The following is a 20,628-nucleotide window of genomic DNA, read 5'->3' as shown; positions in this document are numbered from 1 at the left end:
TAATAAGAATAACCACGTATATTCAAATATAAGGTGTATTGTGTGAAGGAAGATCATAAAATATAACAACTCCAGAACTACCTGTACATATTCATTGATATTGTATGTTACATGTAATATATATAACTTACAATCTCTCCATTTTCTACTAGTTATTTTACAGGACAGTTTAATACTCCTATGTGATGTCTTGATATAAACAAGTACACTGTTACCTCTAATTATTGGAGAATCCCTGACTAAAGAAATTTTGAATTTCTTAGGTCGTTCTGTTAACATAAATAATAATAAAAAAACTGATAATTTTACATTTAATGTATTTTTACTTGATGGTAATGTAGGTTGTGTAGTATGGTAGTGGGTGGAGTACTTGGTGGAGTAGTTGGTGGAGGTAGTAGGGTGGAGTAGTTGGCGGGGTGGGGGGTGGAGTAGTGGTGGTGTGGGTAGTTGGTGAGTAGTTGGTGGAGTAGTTGGTGGAGTAGTGGGGGGTAGTTGGTGGAGTGGGGTGGAGTAGTTGGTGGGGTAGTTGGTGGAGTAGTGGGTGGAGTAGTTGGCGGGTAGTGGTGGAGTAGTTGGTGGAGTAGTTGGCGGGGTGTGTGGGGTGGATATAGTGGGTAGGGGGCGGGTGGTAGTGGGTGGGTAGTAGTTGGTGGAGTAGTTGGTGGAGTAGTTGGCGGGTGTGGTGGAGTTAGCGGGGTAGTGGGTGGGGTAGTGGTGGGTAGTGGTGGAGTAGTGGGTGCAGTAGTTGTTGGTAGGGTAGTGATGTAGTAGCAGTATCACAAAACACTGGGTCTGGTGTCTGTATACATATTACATATATATGACATAAAATGACGAGATATTTTACTTACAAGATCAGGACCTCTCAGTGTAACATGATATAAAGTAAACATTCTACACACAGTGAACTTAACAAGATTAGAGCACAGTAATGATGTATTATGAAGACCTTACCATATAGTCACTGATGAAGGAGCATTACCATTAGAAGGTGCTAACCATTGAAAAGCAAGAGAAGTCTTATCACTGTTCTCAGTATGTGTACCATAAGCACCCTAAAACATAATGTTATATTATAACTAAACTATTATGATGGCCTAACATAACTATATGTTATATAATTATGAATATTAAACAAAGTATATTTGTTACTGTAAATACATCATACATTTAAGATAGACATTATTTTGCTGTAGAGATCAATCAAGTTTATTATTGAGGCTAAAATTGTTGCTTTGACCTGACAAATCTTCAACAAGTAACATGGTCCAAAAACACAGAATATCAATATAATTATTGTATCTTTATAATATACTACTTAGAAAGATATCATGTTGTAATACAACAATGTGTACATACTATATATTACAAACCATATATTCTATAAACTACTTACAGGTCCAACACCAGGACATGTACCAGCTTGTGATACTCCAAAGTCCATGAATTGACCAGCAAATGGTGACTGGTTATCAAAAGTATTAGTGGTCTCTCGTATTTCTAACATGGAGCCACGAAATTGAACTGATGGATCATCAGTAGATACTACAACTAAAAGAGAAAGATGTCAAGATATTAAAATAATTTAATTCAATATCTCTTAATGATGTTAGTAGATATCTTCCACTATATCAACAGAGTACAATAATCAATTAATAATATATTAACACTGTTAGTAACTATATTAGTCAATCACTTCCTCTAATGTACTTGTACAAAACACAATATAGTCATTTTACTTACTTGTATGTACTTGTCCACATCGATAATCAACATTGCCTTGAACTGGTTGTCCACCAATATTAGTTACTGCCACATTAAATGGACAATTAGGTCCACAATCACTAGGTACATTAGTTCCATGACTTGGTTGCATAGTACTGCATGCATCTGAAGGAGCTCCACTACTGAATGCATTACTAGTCTTTATCAATAATATTGTAAGGACTAGAACAGTAAAGTAGTTTAACTTCATTGTTACTTGATGCACAAGCTAAATACTAGTAAACTGAGACTAGAGATTGCTATACTTTTAAACTAACACAAAGTGTGGGTGTAGATTATGACTTGTCTGGTCCAACATGTGATATAAACAACTGTAGTATTATGACAAAGCTGGACAAGTATATAATATATGACACAATTTATGTAACTATAAGACCAAATAATGTATCATGTATGTTGACTAGAAAGTAGAAATCATTAATAAAACTTCATGTAGATATATTAACATTTTAATACAAACTCAAGACATATTAAAGTTAAAATTAAAACTAAGAAGACAGAAACTAAGTTATTATCAAAATATAATGTTATGTAGAACAATTTGAAGAATGAATACAAGTTCTAAAAATAAGTGTGTTTGTGTTGTAACAAAAGCAATCAACTCATTTGTTAGAATATTTAGCATATATATCTGGTTTTCTCAGAAATTGATGAATACTCTCACCAGTTTGACGACTTTCCACAATGTCACCTTCAACTGCTTCAAGCAGCTCTCCCCAAGTAGCTGCACTAGCTTTTTCATCCAGCCAATATGTAATGACTTTGAAAAGCTTTGTCTTGACTGGATCCTGGCTTTGATCTAAACTATTAAGCTTACCAGGACTAACGTCTAAAGCACCACCAATAATATACCACTGATTCATAATAGGAATGAGCAATGAGAGGGCATCTTTACCAGTAGGAACTTTTGATAGAATACTAGAAATATCTATAATAAATATAATATGTATTAACTATGTAAGATGACGACTATATAAATATTCAAACTAATAAAGATCACAAAACATTATGTACATGTAATTATCACAAGTTACATAACAAATTCATATACATGATGATCTGACTTACCTATTTCACTTTCAAGAGACTCTTGCTGACAAATTTGACCAGTAGCACTTGATACCATGGCTTACAGGAAGGTGATGATGATTCAAGAGACACTGCCTATAAAGAATATATTGAGACATTATAATGTACTCTCATGAAGTGTACCTCTTCTGTATGTTCCATCTTTAAACCAGACTCTTTCCTCAGTAGTAGGTCTACGATATGATCTATACATACTCTTTTCACAGTGAATGAAGAATTATCTACTGATATATTGAAGTAATGAACCTCAGATTGATCACATTCTTTTGATCTACATACATATCGAAATTCCCTCTCCATAGAGACAGATTGAGTAGATTCATTCATCATTCCCCAATGACCTGTAAGAGTTTGTTCAACAAGATCTCCATAACTTTTAAGATCACTCAATAGCTCTTGGCATATTGTATCAAATGATGGAATGTCGAAGTTAGATGGAGCATATCGTAATACATCAACTTGTATAGCATAGTGGAGATCAGTGAGTGTGATGTGATCATCTGATTTGTGATATATAAAGGTGACACGATTACGATATATACCACATTTAAACATAAGCTCACAAGATGGATTACTGGCAAGGGAGGTGATGAAACGTGTGAAGAAACCAGGAGGTACAAACTTTGTGCTAAAAGTGATATGTAGTGGGGTAGCTTGAAGACGATAACTTGTAGAGCTTCGTTGGGATCACCTTTGAAGGTCGGAAGTGTGGCTGGCAAAAAAATATTGCTTGACTGTTCGATCATAATATTCTTTAGTAATAACTTTAGCAGCAAGACGAAAATGAACTAAAAGTTCAATTATTGCTTCTGGACTAAGGTCTGCTCTACATTCTTTCCAAAGGGACACATAAAATGGTTGTACTAGAATGCCTTTTTCCTGTAGTAATGTCCACATTAGTCTGGTTTGTCCATCAGCTTGTCCATCTAGTGTGAACACTTTTCCAAGTGTTTCCACAAACCATTTTGGATTAATTATAACTTTATTTCTTAAACCAGTAATATGGGGATAGAACAGCACTACTCCTAGATCATGGTAAAACAGGAGAACCTTTGGAACATCATCATGAGGTATTTTACAAGCTACTCCAATAGCATGAGCTTCTTTAAGATCAATTACATTTTTATCAAACAATTGGATTATTTTGCGAAAGAGAACCCAACTAACTGGAGTCTTGACAATGAGCTTTTCATATGTAAACTGACAAATAGCTCTACGTAGTTTAATGAGATTAGGATCTTCATGTTTTCCTTTACCAGAAGTGGTGTTGTCAATAATCAAAGTTTCTTTAACAAGTTCCATAAATGCTTTACCTTTGTAGTTGGACTCCAGCTCATCTACAACTGCTTTCTTCTTCTCATCTGTCTTTAAAATATCACCATGACTACCAATGCAGTACATACGAGGGTATTCACAAAGACTACCTTCTCTCTCACGACGAATGAGGTGACCATGAATGTTAGCCATCCAGTTGAGCATCAGGTCAAGTGTGCTGATGTTTTCCTTCTCACCAAGAATATGCCTTCCTCAATATTCTGCACCGACTGCCACATTTCATTCAAATCCTTAGAAGCATCAAACAGGAGGAGGAATAACGTACGAGGAGTCAGGAAGGCAGGGAGAATTTCTAGAAAAACAGGCTGACCACCACAATCCCAGATGTGCAAAAATGGCTGAGGTTTAATACTGCTAACATCATCTGTGGATATACGTTTGGAACGAGCTATAGCCTTTGAAAGAATTTCATTGACTTTAGTGGTCTCTATATCTTGAACTAGCTGTGAAGATAAGGATGAAGAATCCTCATCATAGCAGCTATAGGGTAGAGTGCTGAGGCTGCCACTGTATTGAACACAGATCTGCGACTGGAACAATCTTATATACTCTAGCAAGTAATTGTGCCATTTCTTCTATCTCGTCTTCAAAGGTTACTTCTCTCCATTTGTCGTCAGTATCTTCCAGGCTCGTAGCATACCACTCATGTCCAAATGGTCGAACACAGCTGACATCAGATATAATTGTACTGGTAGTGTGAGGTTGCCATGGTAACTTCATCAATGATCGCTTTAAGCTACTTTTCCCTACCCCTGCTGAACCAAGTAACATAACACGTCCATATGCAACATCCATTTCTCCTTCTGCTAGAGCTCTCTTATAGGCATCTATCAGATAAATATTAAATACCATTGTTAATTAAATATAAATTCACTAGACCATTGTGTTTCTGACAAAAACTACAATATTAATTACACTTCACTTAATGTTACAAGTCATGACAGTTGTTCCAATTAATATGGTATTAACCAACTATAATATGACTGTCATCAATTGTGCTTCAAAGCATCTACCTAGAGAGTTAATAAAATGGTAAAATTTGCAAGAGTTTAAACTTGACTAGGGACTGTGATCATTTTAAAGAGATTTAATTATTGTCAAAATTGTTTTATTATCTACAGATTTATTAGTTAATATCAATAGCTGGTATTCAAAATTTATGAAGCATCAATTCACAAAAAATGAAGGTTTGGTATTAAATACTGCGACAGGAAGTGATTACAATAACTTATATAATGTGCAATAGGAATTTCAGATAATTTGGCTATACAATATTATTATCAACATTTAACATTACAAATGACATCAAATGTAATTTGTGGTATGTCTCAACTGAATATTGAAAGGTTGAGACCCAGTTAACAGAGGGTATTATGACTAGTTACATAAATATGATATACAAGAATGATGATATAAACAATGTCACTGATAATGATAGTATACAACTAAATAGTAAAATTCAATAGCAGGTAAACAATAGTAATTCCATAGAGGTATACCTGAAGCAACATCGTGTCTTATATTGTTAGCACTATAATCTGATAATAAGTAATACATAAATACTTACCTCTTTCTTCTTCCATCTATACATGTATATGTTCCATTTGATATCAGCAGGTAAATAATTTATATAAAAAATAAACACTAAGTTAATATAAGTACTCTGTAAATTTGTAAATAAGTAATAAGAAGATATTATCATTAAATTGTCAGAAAGATATACTTTGAAGAAAAATATAAAAGACATAAGCAAAGCTTAGTTCAATAATTGACAAACTAAAAGCACTAAAGTGCAAAACCCTTGCTGCACTTATGGCTGAATTATACTGACTGATGTTAGTTGGCCATACTACCACTACATGAGAACTTACTAAATAAAATATTAATGATTGTGGTATATGATGTGTCACTAACAGTCATATGTTGCAAGTGACTGTTCTGTTAACTCAATAACTTCAAAATGAACCATTTCTATGAAACTTTTCGCATCTTATTAGTAAATGATTGTAGTTTTATTGTAGTCATCAACTCTTCCATCTTACCTTGCTTTTTTGAATGGTCATTCTAACTTTCAAGCTTTTTTAGCAGCCAGTTAGCTAGAAAGAATTTATTGCTAACATTTTTCATCTCAATGCTAACATTTGCAGCTGTAGACACTATCTTTACTGAGTTAAAGCAATACAGAATACACTGTCTGTTAAAAGACAGACACACAAAGCAAGTACTCTACACCATGCCTACACTGAGAGCAGCAACAAATAACAATATTCCCAATAAGGTAATTTACAATATGCAAATGTTCTAAGACACCAAATAAAGTATTAGCAAGTTAAAAGAAAGAATATGATAATGACAATAGAAGTTTGTCATTACATGAAAATAAAAAGAAAGACACATAATAACAAGGATTGTAATTAAAACACAATAACTTGAATTAATACAAACAACTACATTATCAAGGAAAAACATTTCTAAGCATCAATGCTATATGATACTGTTGTTGATATAAGGGAATGGATTGCTAAGTAAAAAGATTTGAGAGTTAACACAAGCTATGGAAATGCTTAAACATCTTTCTTTGGGTTAACGAAACAGATCCTTCCAACAGTCACGCATAATCTAAAGTGCTCAGGGTAATAATATTTATATATTGCTATTAGTCTCATACCCAAACTATCGTGAAAGCCTGGGTACGAGGCTAATATTGCTATATGTGTCACTGGTTACTTTATTGAGGTTGATTACATTCACATCGAATTATATAAACAACTATATGATTAAGGTTAAATGTAACAAGATCACACAAAAATTAACATTATACATACTTACCATCATAGAAAAATAAAAGTCTATAAAACATATTTAAACAAATACACATTCATGAGAAAATGAGACATATAGGACATTACATGTATATAGTTGTGACAATGAGAGTAAGGTTTGTCATCATAGAAAAATAAAAGAAGAAAGACACATAATAACAAGGACTGTAATTAAAACATATTAACTTTAATTAATATAAACAAATACACATTCAAAGAGAAAATGAAAAAGAGATCAAATGAATTGACATTGTACATACTTACCCTCTATAAATAGTTGTGACAATGAGAGTATAGGTTTGTCATCATAGAAAAATAAAAGAAGAAAGACACATAATAACAAGGACTGTAATTAAAACATAATAACTTTAATTAATATAAACAAATACACAATCAAAGAGAAAATGAAAAAGAGATCAAATGAATTGACATTGTACATACTTACCCTCTATAAATAGTTGTGACAATGAGAGTATAGGTTTGTCATCATAGAAAAATAAAAGAAGAAAGACACATAATAACAAGGACTGTAATTAAAACATAATAACTTTAATTAATATAAACAAATACACAATCAAAGAGAAAATGAAAAAGAGATCAAATGAATTGACATTGTACATACTTACCCTCTATAATAGTTGTGACAATGAGAGTATAGGTTTGTCATCATAGAAAAATAAAAGAAGAAAGACACATAATAACAAGGACTGTAATTAAAACATAATAACTTTAATTAATATAAACAAATAAACAATCAAAGAGAAAATCAAAGACATTGTACATACTTACCAGCTATAAATAGAAAGTATAGGTTTGTCATCATAGAAAAATAAAAGAGATCAAATGAATTGAAACATTGTACATACTTACCATTGTACTATAAATAGTTGTGACAATGAGAGTATAGGTTTGTCATCATAGAAAAATAAAAGAAGAAAGACACATAATAACAAGGACTGTAATTAAAACATAATAACTTTAATTAATATAAACAAATACACAATCAAAGAGAAAATGAAAAAGAGATCAAATGAATTGACATTGTACATACTTACCAGCTATAAATAGTTGTGACAATGAGAGTATAGGTTTGTCATCATAGAAAAATAAAAGAAGAAAGACACATAATAACAAGGACTGTAATTAAAACATAATAACTTTAATTAATATAAACAAATACACAATCAAAGAGAAAATGAAAAAGAGATCAAATGAATTGACATTGTACATACTTACCCTCTATAAATAGTTGTGACAATGAGAGTATAGGTTTGTCATCATAGAAAAATAAAAGAAGAAAGACACATAATAACAAGGACTGTAATTAAAACATAATAACTTTAATTAATATAAACAAATACACAATCAAAGAGAAAATGAAAAAGAGATCAAATGAATTGACATTGTACATACTTACCCTCTATAAATAGTTGTGACAATGAGAGTATAGGTTTGTCATCATAGAAAAATAAAAGAAGAAAGACACATAATAACAAGGACTGTAATTAAAACATAATAACTTTAATTAATATAAACAAATACACAATCAAAGAGAAAATGAAAAAGAGATCAAATGAATTGACATTGTACATACTTACCAGCTATAAATAGTTGTGACAATGAGAGTATAGGTTTGTCATCATAGAAAAATAAAAGAAGAAAGACACATAATAACAAGGACTGTAATTAAAACATAATAACTTTAATTAATATAAACAAATACACAATCAAAGAGAAAATGAAAAAGAGATCAAATGAATTGACATTGTACATACTTACCAGCTATAAATAGTTGTGACAATGAGAGTATAGGTTTGTCATCATAGAAAAATAAAAGAAGAAAGACACATAATAACAAGGACTGTAATTAAAACATAATAACTTTAATTAATATAAACAAATACACAATCAAAGAGAAAATGAAAAAGAGATCAAATGAATTGACATTGTACATACTTACCTCTATAAATAGTTGTGACAATGAGAGTATAGGTTTGTCATCATAGAAAAATAAAAGAAGAAAGACACATAATAACAAGGACTGTAATTAAAACATAATAACTTTAATTAATATAAACAAATACACAATCAAAGAGAAAATCAAAAAGAGATCAAATGAATTGACATTGTACATACTTACCAGCTATAAATAGTTGTGACAATGAGAGTATAGGTTTGTCATCATAGAAAAATAAAAGAAGAAAGACACATAATAACAAGGACTGTAATTAAAACATAATAACTTTAATTAATATAAACAAATACACAATCAAAGAGAAAATGAAAAAGAGATCAAATGAATTGACATTGTACATACTTACCCCTATAAATAGTTGTGACAATGAGAGTATAGGTTTGTCATCATAGAAAAATAAAAGAAGAAAGACACATAATAACAAGGACTGTAATTAAAACATCTTTAATTAATATAAACAAAACACAATCAAAGAGAAAATGAAAAAGAATCAAATGAATTGACATTGTACATACTTACCCCCTATAAATAGTTGTGACAATGAGAGTATAGGTTTGTCATCATAGAAAAATAAAAGAAGAAAAACACATAATAACAAGGACTGTAATTAAAACATAATAACTTTAATTAATATAAACAAATACACAATCAAAGAGAAAATGAAAAAGAGATCAAATGAATTGACATTGTACATACTTACCCCCTATAAATAGTTGTGACAATGAGAGTATAGGTTTGTCATCATAGAAAAATAAAAGAAGAAAGACACATAATAACAAGGACTGTAATTAAAACATAATAACTTTAATTAATATAAACAAATACACAATCAAAGAGAAAATGAAAAAGAGATCAAATGAATTGACATTGTACATACTTACCCTCTATAAATAGTTGTGACAATGAGAGTATAGGTTTGTCATCATAGAAAAATAAAAGAAGAAAGACATATAATAACAAGGACTGTAATTAAAACATAATAACTTTAATTAATATAAACAAATAAACAATCAAAGATAAAAATGAAAAAGAGATCAAATGAATTGACATTGTACATACTTACCTCCTATAAATAGTTGTGACAATGAGAGTATAGGTTTGTCATCATAGAAAAATAAAAGAAGAAAGACACATAATAACAAGGACTGTAATTAAAACATAATAACTTTAATTAATATAAACAAATAAACAATCAAAGAGAAAATGAAAAAGAGATCAAATGAATTGACATTGTACATACTTACCAGCTATAAATAGTTGTGACAATGAGAGTATAGGTTTGTCATCATAGAAAAATAAAAGAAGAAAGACACATAATAACAAGGACTGTAATTAAAACATAATAACTTTAATTAATATAAACAAATACACAATCAAAGAGAAAATGAAAAAGAGATCAAATGAATTGACATTGTACATACTTACCCCCTATAAATAGTTGTGACAATGAGAGTATAGGTTTGTCATCATAGAAAAATAAAAGAAGAAAGACACATAATAACAAGGACTGTAATTAAAACATAATAACTTTAATTAATATAAACAAATACACAATCAAAGAGAAAATGAAAAAGAGATCAAATGAATTGACATTGTACATACTTACCCCTATAAATAGTTGTGACAATGAGAGTATAGGTTTGTCATCATAGAAAAATAAAAGAAGAAAGACACATAATAACAAGGACTGTAATTAAAACATAATAACTTTAATTAATATAAACAAATACACAATCAAAGAGAAAATGAAAAAGAGATCAAATGAATTGACATTGTACATACTTACCCTCTATAAATAGTTGTGACAATGAGAGTATAGGTTTGTCATCATAGAAAAATAAAAGAAGAAAGACACATAATAACAAGGACTGTAATTAAACTTACCTCCTATAAATAGTTGTGACAATGAGAGTATAGGTTTGTCATCATAGAAAAATAACTTTAATTAATATAAAATAAAATATACACAATCAAAGAGAAAATGAAAAAGAGATCAAATGAATTGACATTGTACATACTTACCATCTATAAATAGTTGTGACAATGAGAGTATAGGTTTGTCATCATAGAAAAATAAAAAGAAGAAAGACACATAATAACAAGGACTGTAATTAAAACATAATAACTTTAATTAATATAAACAAATAATAAAAAGACATCAAATTTAATTAATTAAAACATACACAATCAAAGAGAAAATGAAAAAGGATCAAATGAATTGACATTGTACATACTTACCAGCTATAAATAGTTGTGACAAAGAGTATAGGTTTGTCATCATAGAAAAATAAAAGAAGAAAGACACATAATAACAAGGACTGTAATTAAAACCTAATAACTTTAATTAATATAAACATACACAATCAAAGAGAAAATGAAAAAGACATCAAATGACATTGACATTGTACATACTTACCATCTATAAATAGTTGTGACAATGAGAGTATAGGTTTGCCATCATAGAAAAATAAAAAGAAGAAAGACACATAATAACAAGGACTGTAATTAAAACCTAATAACTTTAATTAATATAAACAAATACACAATCAAAGAGAAAATGAAAAAGAGATCAAATGAATTGACATTGTACATACTTACCATCTATAAATAGTTGTGACAATGAGAGTATAGGTTTGTCATCATAGAAAAATAAAAGAAGAAGAAAGACACATAATAACAAGGACTGTAATTAAAACCTAATAACTTTAATTAATATAAACAAATACACAATCAAAGAGAAAATGAAAAAGAGATCAAATGAATTGACATTGTACATACTTACCATCTATAAATAGTTGTGACAATGAGAGTATAGGTTTGTCATCATAGGAACATTAATAGTCAATAACAATAACATTTAATATTTTAAAGTTATATTATTGAAAAAAACTATTTGTTTTCTTTTATTTGATATACCAATTTCTTAATCAATTACATGTATAGAATGACTTACTAAATTTGGTCTTTCATTTCTTTCAGCCATAGTCAGTAATAATATGTACTAGTAATAATATATAATATAATAATACAGGTATATTATATTATACTATATAATCAATATTAAATGTATAGTTAGTATAATTCTTTATTGGGTTATAAAGAACATTTAAACAACAAGAACTCTGAACATATTAAGTGTTATAATATATGATGTGTATTTTGTATCATTAATAGGTAGGAATTATTTGTATTGATTATTATAAAAGTCAATGTTATGTACTTCCAAGATAAAAGTGATTTTTATTTTATAGAAACAGTTTATGTCAGTCTTTATTGTGCTCATCTTTAATGTTATAGACTTTATGTACTGATCATTTGTTGTATTAATTTATAGAAACTATCAAGTAATAATATAAAACTTGATTAGTTAGACACTCTAACATATACAGTAAAACTATAATAACTGATGTATGAAGTCTCTAGGAATGAGGGCCCAGAGTCTATGACTTTACTATTACAGTTTTTGTTTTATAAAAGCATTGTTCTCATTGGCTGTTTCTTGATATAACCAGTATTTAGATTATCACAATGTTCACTATTCACTAGACACTCAACATTCCTAAACTCGAAACATAGTAACCCACAATCACATGTTACTACTTATAGTAATTGTGTGGTTATATTAAGTAGAATCCCTCTCATTGCACTGAATCTGTTACTTACTAAGGTCATGCCTATTTCTGGGACATGCTGAAAACCAAAAAGTTATATGAGTTTTTTATACAGCTAGATAGCTAAAATGCACTTACAGTAGCTACAGTAGGTATAGGAAAGACAGAGATAGTTCAAGATATTCTGTTTGGTTAGGAAATTCTACCTTCATAAGGAACCCAATATGTCTTCAAAACAGTTGATTAAATGTTTTCTAAACATCTTTTACTAACTTACAGAGAGAAAATGTTTTCCACCTGGCATACTGCACATACAAGGTGGTTCTAAGACTGTTTTTGTACATTTGCAGCTTCTGTTAGTAAATATGTTAGTCGTTAAACTCATCCCTATCCTCTAAATCCTAAACCATTCAAGCAAGTTATAAGTACAGAATTTCATCAAGCTTAGAGACACACAGAACATATCAATAATTGTCAGAGTCATGTGACCATTTCCAATCATCATAAACTCAGACAAATTAGAATTAAAATTGCACAGACTTAGTCATTTAGTTAATGTTGCACATAATATAAGTTATATTAACAATCAGATAAAGTATTATTCAACTTACCTCCTTTCTTAACTAAATTATAGCACCTCCATTTTCTGTGTTGCTGCACCGTAATTTTGTAGGCGTGGCTCAGGTGTGTTTGACTCAACGGGTTAAAAATTTCCACCATGTCTTTAGAATCTATTCCTAAGGATCTTCGAGGACTACGAGCTTGTAAGCTATGTTCTATGGTAAAGGTAAGTTTGTAGTGATGTACCATAAAGTAGAAGTCTATTCTACAATGTTAGTGATAATAATATCTCTCATGAATATAGTCATTTGATCAGTTTCTCTATACTGGATGTGATAATTGTGAGAGATATCTTCATCTTAAAGGAAACAGAGGAAAAGTCAATGATTGTACTAGTTCAAATTTTGATGGGTAAGTCTATCAAATTTAACAAATAAAACCAATATATGATACATAATATCAGAGACAGCATACACTTAGAGGTCTGATGTAATGATTGAGACTGACATCTTGTACACTTTTAGTGTTTAAATAAGATATCTTAGTCCGAAAGCACAGAAATAGCCTGTTTATATCTGTATACAGGGATTAGAAATCAGTACATGTTTGAAATTGCTGAAAATTATTGAAATTTCTTACACAATTCTGTCTTGTTTTTGACCCCTCAGATAGTACTAATAAATTAATTAATAACAGTGTACATTGTATCTCACCTACTATGTTGACAAAAACCATTATTGTCGATGTAAATGACATTATAAATCCTTTGTCACTACAAATCTATGAAAAGGATAAGATATTTTTATAGAAAATATTAATATCTTCATACCATTTATCACAACTAATTAACAGGAATTTAGGAAACTAAAGGAAAACAAATAAATACAGAACATTAGGATCATCCTTATATAATAGTTTGTTAATAGTATGTATGTATAAAGGCAGAGAAATAGAGGGTTAATTCTATTGTGCTATTTTATACTTAGATATGCTATAATATAGGGATGATTCTAATGTCTTATAAATATTTACTCCTTACACTACAATCACATGATAGTCCTGTTCACGTCTGAGACTTACATACATAATCCTTTGATAGATACTATATCACTGTATAAACATGACTGATCCTACTACTTGACTCATATCTGTTGATAGCAGTACTAATATAGTTGAAGTTATTGTCTATGCCCACAGAGAAAGGCATTACAGAGATACTCAAAAACTTAAAACTCTAGACAATGACTTATAACAAAAAATAATAAGATCAAATATACAAAATACATACATAACATCTGTTCATTTCTAATAATAATTGTGAATTTTGACTCAATGGCCTGGAAATATTTTCACTTTTGTTTTTAAAGCACTTGACAAAAGGATAACAAGAGATGATGGATTCTTTGAAATTGTCTATCTCTATACTAAAACTTAGTGAAAGTCTATTTAGTTTATAAGATATTACAACTGAAGAAAAGGAATATTTGTGCCATCCTTACATAGATACCACTACTGTGTATCTACTGTACTTAATGATGATAATGTTATATTGTATCTTTTGTTAGGATGATAGCTATGATGGGTAATGAAGATAGCTGGGTAGCTAAATGGCAGAGAATAGGTAAATATTATTAGTATTTACTACATAAGTAACCAGTGGTATATGTCATTAAGTAGATGATAGTGCTACCCTATGTAGGGATTAGAGAATATTTTATCATTTGTGCCCCATAGTAAACTCAAAATTAAAAGCTGTTAAAAATTACTTCTACATAGAATGTTGTCATTTGAACTACTTATCTTGTTCTTGTTATAGGAAAATACTGTACATACTTTTATCAGTATTGTAATCCTTTAGAAATGATAATAGTTATCATAGTAAAATTTGAAAATTGTTTTTCTCCTATGTCTTTACATTTATTTATAACTCTTGACCTGCCCTTAATTGAATGTCCTTCTTTTTTGATACTGTAGGCTATATCTTAAATACATTAGCTTATCATATAAAATTTTGACTGTTAATAAGTACATAAAATTTCTTTAAATTACATTTAGAACATAAACAAGATAGGAATGTACTAAAACATCATGTTCTTAGAAATAATAGTCTTATAGATATATATTTGGTGAAGTCTGTTTTATTGTTGAGACAATTTAGAAAATTTTGACATTTTGTTTAATTGTATGTACTTTTGTGGGTGTGTCTCAAGATGGTTCAATTGCCATATTAAATTTAAACATTTATCTATATAATTACCTCTTCTAACTATAATTAATTAAAATTAATAACTAATTATTTATAATGTTATCTATTTCTTTATCTTTAGATAAATTTACTAAGGGATGTTATGCAATATCAGTATCAGGAGAACTTCCGGAAGATGTGCTAGATGAGCTAAGAGAAAGAGGTGTGGTCTATCAATCTAGAGATACATCAGACAGAGCCTAACACTCTATGACAAATACATCACTTCATCTTAAACATTGTCATTGTAATAATTATAACTTTTTGAAAGATTTATTCTGAATAATGATAGCTAGTGAGTGATACAAGATCAGCTAAATATATAACCAAAAAGTGATGACAAAGTAACACATGACTATCATGTGACGTACAATATTTGGTGGTAAAATATTAAGATTCAGACATTATAAAGTAAAGTTTGAAATATAGTAATTAGATGACATTGCATGAAAATAAAATTAAAACATGTGTAATAATAATAATTAATAAAACATCATTATACTAATAATTATCTTAATATAACTGATTAATTATACATTACTTGGTATAAAGGGAGTCCATACTAACTTAGATATAAATTGTGTATATTGTAAATGTATTTTGTTGTAAATTAAGATAACATAGTCTCATAATCATCAGATTCTTTAAAGGATGGTATCACTGGTGATAAATGTTTATACATATAGGAGGGATTTGATTTTAGTAATATATGTTGACCATCAGAAGGTATAATACATGATAATTTAGCTAGAAAAAGAAATAAACAACACATAATATTAAAAAATCTTCTCTAACATTTATACCATTATATGACTGAGTAGCAATTACATTAGATCTCTCAGTGTCTATCATGTTATCATTTCATCTATATCCACTTTATGTCATATAACTATTAATATGGTAACATACCATATTAGGCATTGTGGTTAAATGTTTAGATACAACTTGATAAATGGGAGGTCACCATCAATTACTTGTTAACTAATTTGAGTTAATATTTACAATTTATTAATGTACCTTCTTTTGGTTTATTGAATGTGTGTCCATTACTAGTTGACTCCTGTATTGACCAAGTACCAATCTTAGTCTCAAGTAATAGTGTCTGTATATAATATAAAAGTGTATTATCAATTATTGAACAATGTACTTACATCATTAGTTTCTACTGAATAATGAGATTGGTTACATCCCATAGTGTCTGTGGGTTTTAATATAGTCTTATTACTCTCATGATATAACCATAGTCTGGTCTCAATGCTATCTCCTACATTGTACTTCTTACGGAGTTTCTCCATCACATAAGCTACATATAATATAGTATTATAGACTAGTAGGAGACATGTTAAATAACTTACAAACTTTATCACTTCGTTGAACAGTATATGGTCTTAATGTCTACTAGAACTTATTGTTACTTGGACATGTAATGGATACACCTCCACTATAAATTCTGTGATAGCATGTCTTTGAATTTTTACAACTTTCCTATAACAGATGGTAAAGATCATTTAATTATAGTAAAATGTAACATAGTATGTTACATGTGACCACATGAAGTAATTAAGCAGTCATATAAGTATTGATTATATAATGCTATATCAACATGTAAGTCTCAGTAATATAAACTTCATAATTGGATGTATTTCACAGACAGAAACAAACCTAACCTTGCAATGTGGGTGGACTGCTCACTTAATCCATACCACTGTATCAACAGATCCCATGCTATCTCAGGAATCAGTATGTAATGTGTACCTCTACTTAAATTGTCCTTAAGACTGCGTTGATGACTTTTACGCTCCAACAACATGAAATTAGTAACAGGACCAGGACTGTCAGTAACAACTCCAGTTCTAGTGGCACTCTTGACATATGTTTTCCATTTTTCAAACCAGAGGGCACTGACAATACACCTAGAGTAAAATGACTAAAAGTAATGTATTTAACAAATGGTGTATATACCACGAGTCTCCTTCTATAAGTCTTTGCTTCATCATTGACTGAATTATTTTGTCTTGTTGAGATAGAGGTGGGCCTAAATGCAAGACACAATATTTATAAAATTGAAAAACTATTTTTTACTTACCATTAATGTTTATGTTGGCTACAGCTTCTAGTAGTCTGTCTTGTGTCGGAGATAATTTCTTCATAATGTCAGTTTGTTCTTTCAAGTGTCTCATTGTGGTATCAAGACTTTCCTTGAGAGAGACTGTAGACTCAGTGAGTTGTTTGTTTTCTTCTTGAAGTATATTTATCTCTAACTCTAAAGCTTGTTGTCTGACAGCAGTTAGGTCAGTGGCTGCTCTGAGAGCAGTCACTTCTGCTTGATGTTGGTCAATGATATCTGCCTTGTCTTGTAGGATAGTATCTTGTAACTGTACTAAGTCATTCTTGGTAGTCTCTAGTAGGACATTGTTGGCCATGGTTGTATTTAATTGTTGATGGAGGCTGTCAATTTGAGCTTGTTGATTAGACGTAATTGCCTGAAGTCGCTCCTGGTTTTCCAACATTACCTTCATTTCTTGTTGAAGTTCAGTATTGAGATCAGTTTGTGATTTTACATTTGAGGCTATCTTCTTAAGTTCATCTATCTTTGATTCCTTTTCTGCAAGATCTCCTTCCATTATTAATAATTTGTCATCTCTCTTTTGCATTTTTTGTTCTAGTTCTTCAATAACAGTAGATTGTAGACCTATTTCTGTTTGTAAAGATTTAACTTGCTTCTCCTGTTTTGCTGCCTTCTCATTGAGATCATTGATTGTAGCTAAGTTACTACTGACTTCACTTTGAAGATGACTAATTTCTTCTTCTTTCTTTGTAACTATGCCATTGCACTCTTTCTTTGTTTTCTCTACAGCATTTTCAAGTCGAGTAACAGATCTTGTTTTGGCATTTAGTATCTCCTGTAGGTCATTAACTTTGGTCTTGACAGCTTTGCGTGCCTCCCTGACTTGACTGTCTTTTTTGTTCAGCATCTCCATTAATGCTATTATTCCATCACTATATGGAGATGGTGTAGGTGGTGATGCATTTTCAATAACTCTTATAACCTCAGATATTTGAGGTCTTTCTTCTGGATTATTATCCAAGCAATTCTCTATGAGTGGTAACAGTGGATGATGAGATGACACGTCAGCAAGATTGTGTTCACGACGTTCCCATTCAGAGACTTGAGTAAAGCTGGATTCAGTCATAGCTGTATCAATGAAACTATCGTCTAACTTTTCTGATGGATTAGGATACTCTTGACTTAAAACATGTATCATAATACAACCGAAGGAGAATATATCAAATTTGGTAGTACATGATTTATGATTAGTGAAATATTCTGGTGGCATAAATGCTAAGTGGTTAGAGGCTGTCTCATCAGAGATCAAGCCAAGACAGTCAGTTGACATTTCCTTAAATAGTCTCGAAACACAGAGATCTGTAATTTTAGCCTGAAGGTGAGCAGTGAGAAGAACATTGTTACTTGTCACACCAAAATGAGCTATAGCAGCTTTCTGATTATGAAGAAAATTGAGGCCTTTAGAAATGTCAGAAAGAATGCTTGATTTTATCCACTCTGGAAGACCTTGATGACTTTCCAAACAGCTAGTTAGATTCATTGGAAGATACTCCATTACTAAAGTGGGCTCAGGCGTAATACACACACCAATTAACTGGACTATATTAGGATGACGTTGATAACTGTGCAGCAAACACTCAGCAACGAATTTCTTTTTGAATTCGTCATTTTGTTGTAGCACAGATACGACATGTAATCGCTTACCCGCACATCTTAGCCCATGAACTTGTACTTCGAACACAGTAGCGTACGTACCACGTCCTATTTCAATGTCTTGCTGTATTACTTCATCTAGTAATAATGGCCGTATTTGGTTCATTAACGACGACTGCAAATCCATCTTTGTGATGATAGCCTTAAGGCATCCTTAACTTAGAAATTTAAAGGGAGGAGCTAAGAATTCTTGGTTTGTATAGTTTTATGGTATCATTATTAACATGTCTTGTAATATAACATGGAGAGCAATATAGGCAGGAAAGTTCATGTTTATTTTATATAACAATTCTACTTGTTCTCACTTACATCAAGCCTGCTTGATTAAGGAAAATTGATACTACCATACTTTAATGTGAAATTAATACTATATATATATACCCTAGACCCTAAACCTTAATCATAGGAACCTAAATGCTTTAATTTCACATTAAATATGGAATTTGATTTACTGGTACTCTAGACACTGCCTATTATATATTATACATCCGTCAAGATAGTATAGTGAAGTTAATGATGCCAATAGATAGCACCATAAGATCATAAAATCATTCACTGTTTGGTCAACATTTAAACTATAATGATGTAAACCTAACTATTCTACCAAATAATGTATATAATTATTAATACATACACTGTAACAAAAAATATTTGAGGTTATCCGTGATAGTAAAAGTGTAGAATAAACTATGACTATTTTAAACAATGTTATGCTAATTTTTACACTTTCTAGCTTTGATTTATTAAAACTTAAAACATGTATTTGTTACCTGATTTTCATTAAGGAACACCTCTGACAAAACAGTATGACCTGATTTGTGAAAAGGACCACTGTTAAAACATCTCAAAAAAAACTTGTGTACATACAGTTGCTATATATATGCTTAACTATTTTTGGTATTTATATATATATATATATATATATATATATATATATATATATATATATAGATATAGATATAGATATATATATAAAGGTGTTTTTTTGAGGTGTTTTGACAATGAATTCCTTTTCACAAGTCAGGTCACCAATGTTATGATAGAAGTGGTCCCTTATTGCAACAAATCAGGTCACATGTGCTAACATAGATGGATATACCATTTTAACACATGTGTGTTAAAATAGCATGGATGGAGGGTGTATCATTATTAATTCAACTGAATATTTGTGACTTAATTTGCAATAAAGGACCACTCGTGTCAAAACATTTGTGACGTGATTATAACAAAGAATAACTGTTAAAACACCTAAATAGCAGTTTTGTACATATATATGCAGTCACTATGAGTACTTTTGTATATATATCATCTATATGTATACAAAACTGTTTTTGAGATGTTTTAACAGTGATTATTATTCAAAAATCACATCACAAATATTTAGTCAGAAGTCGTCCCTTATTGTAAATTACGTCACATTTATA

General features: G+C 30.3%; 2 protein-coding genes across 2 annotated transcripts; one reads left to right on the top strand and one right to left on the bottom strand.

The window, feature by feature from the left end:
* Window positions 1-13,332: 13,332 nt before the first annotated feature.
* Window positions 13,333-15,627, top strand: LOC121392592 (transcription elongation factor SPT4-like). The gene is made up of 4 exons (XM_041523738.1): window positions 13,333-13,404; window positions 13,483-13,589; window positions 14,744-14,799; window positions 15,506-15,627. The coding sequence occupies exons 1-4, from the start codon at window positions 13,336-13,338 to the stop codon at window positions 15,625-15,627; spliced, it is 354 nt and encodes a 117-aa protein (XP_041379672.1). The 5' UTR covers window positions 13,333-13,335.
* Window positions 15,628-17,501: 1,874 nt separating this feature from the next.
* On the bottom strand, window positions 17,502-19,046 carry LOC121392594 (putative leucine-rich repeat-containing protein DDB_G0290503). The gene has a single exon (XM_041523739.1). The coding sequence runs from the start codon at window positions 19,044-19,046 to the stop codon at window positions 17,502-17,504; it is 1,545 nt and encodes a 514-aa protein (XP_041379673.1).
* Between the last annotated feature and the right edge of the window lie 1,582 nt (window positions 19,047-20,628).

This window comes from Gigantopelta aegis, unplaced genomic scaffold (assembly GCF_016097555.1).
Source record: "Gigantopelta aegis isolate Gae_Host unplaced genomic scaffold, Gae_host_genome ctg4128_pilon_pilon, whole genome shotgun sequence".
Classification (NCBI taxonomy): domain Eukaryota; kingdom Metazoa; phylum Mollusca; class Gastropoda; order Neomphalida; family Peltospiridae; genus Gigantopelta; species Gigantopelta aegis.
The sequence above is the reverse complement of the archived record's forward strand: the minus strand, read 5'-3'. Positions and strand labels throughout refer to the sequence as shown.

What these genes read in the sequence shown, in the direction of transcription:
- LOC121392592 (XM_041523738.1), top strand. Translation starts at nt 13,336, where the DNA reads ATGTCTTTAGAATCTATTCCTAAGGATCTTCGAGGACTACGAGCTTGT. An exon ending in AGCTATGTTCTATGGTAAAG is followed by an intron (nt 13,405 to 13,482) that starts GTAAGTTTGTAG and finishes TCATGAATATAG; the next exon opens with TCATTTGATCAGTTTCTCTA. An exon ending in ACTAGTTCAAATTTTGATGG is followed by an intron (nt 13,590 to 14,743) that starts GTAAGTCTATCA and finishes ATCTTTTGTTAG; the next exon opens with GATGATAGCTATGATGGGTA.
- LOC121392594 (XM_041523739.1), bottom strand. Translation starts at nt 19,046, where the DNA reads ATGGAGTATCTTCCAATGAATCTAACTAGCTGTTTGGAAAGTCATCAA.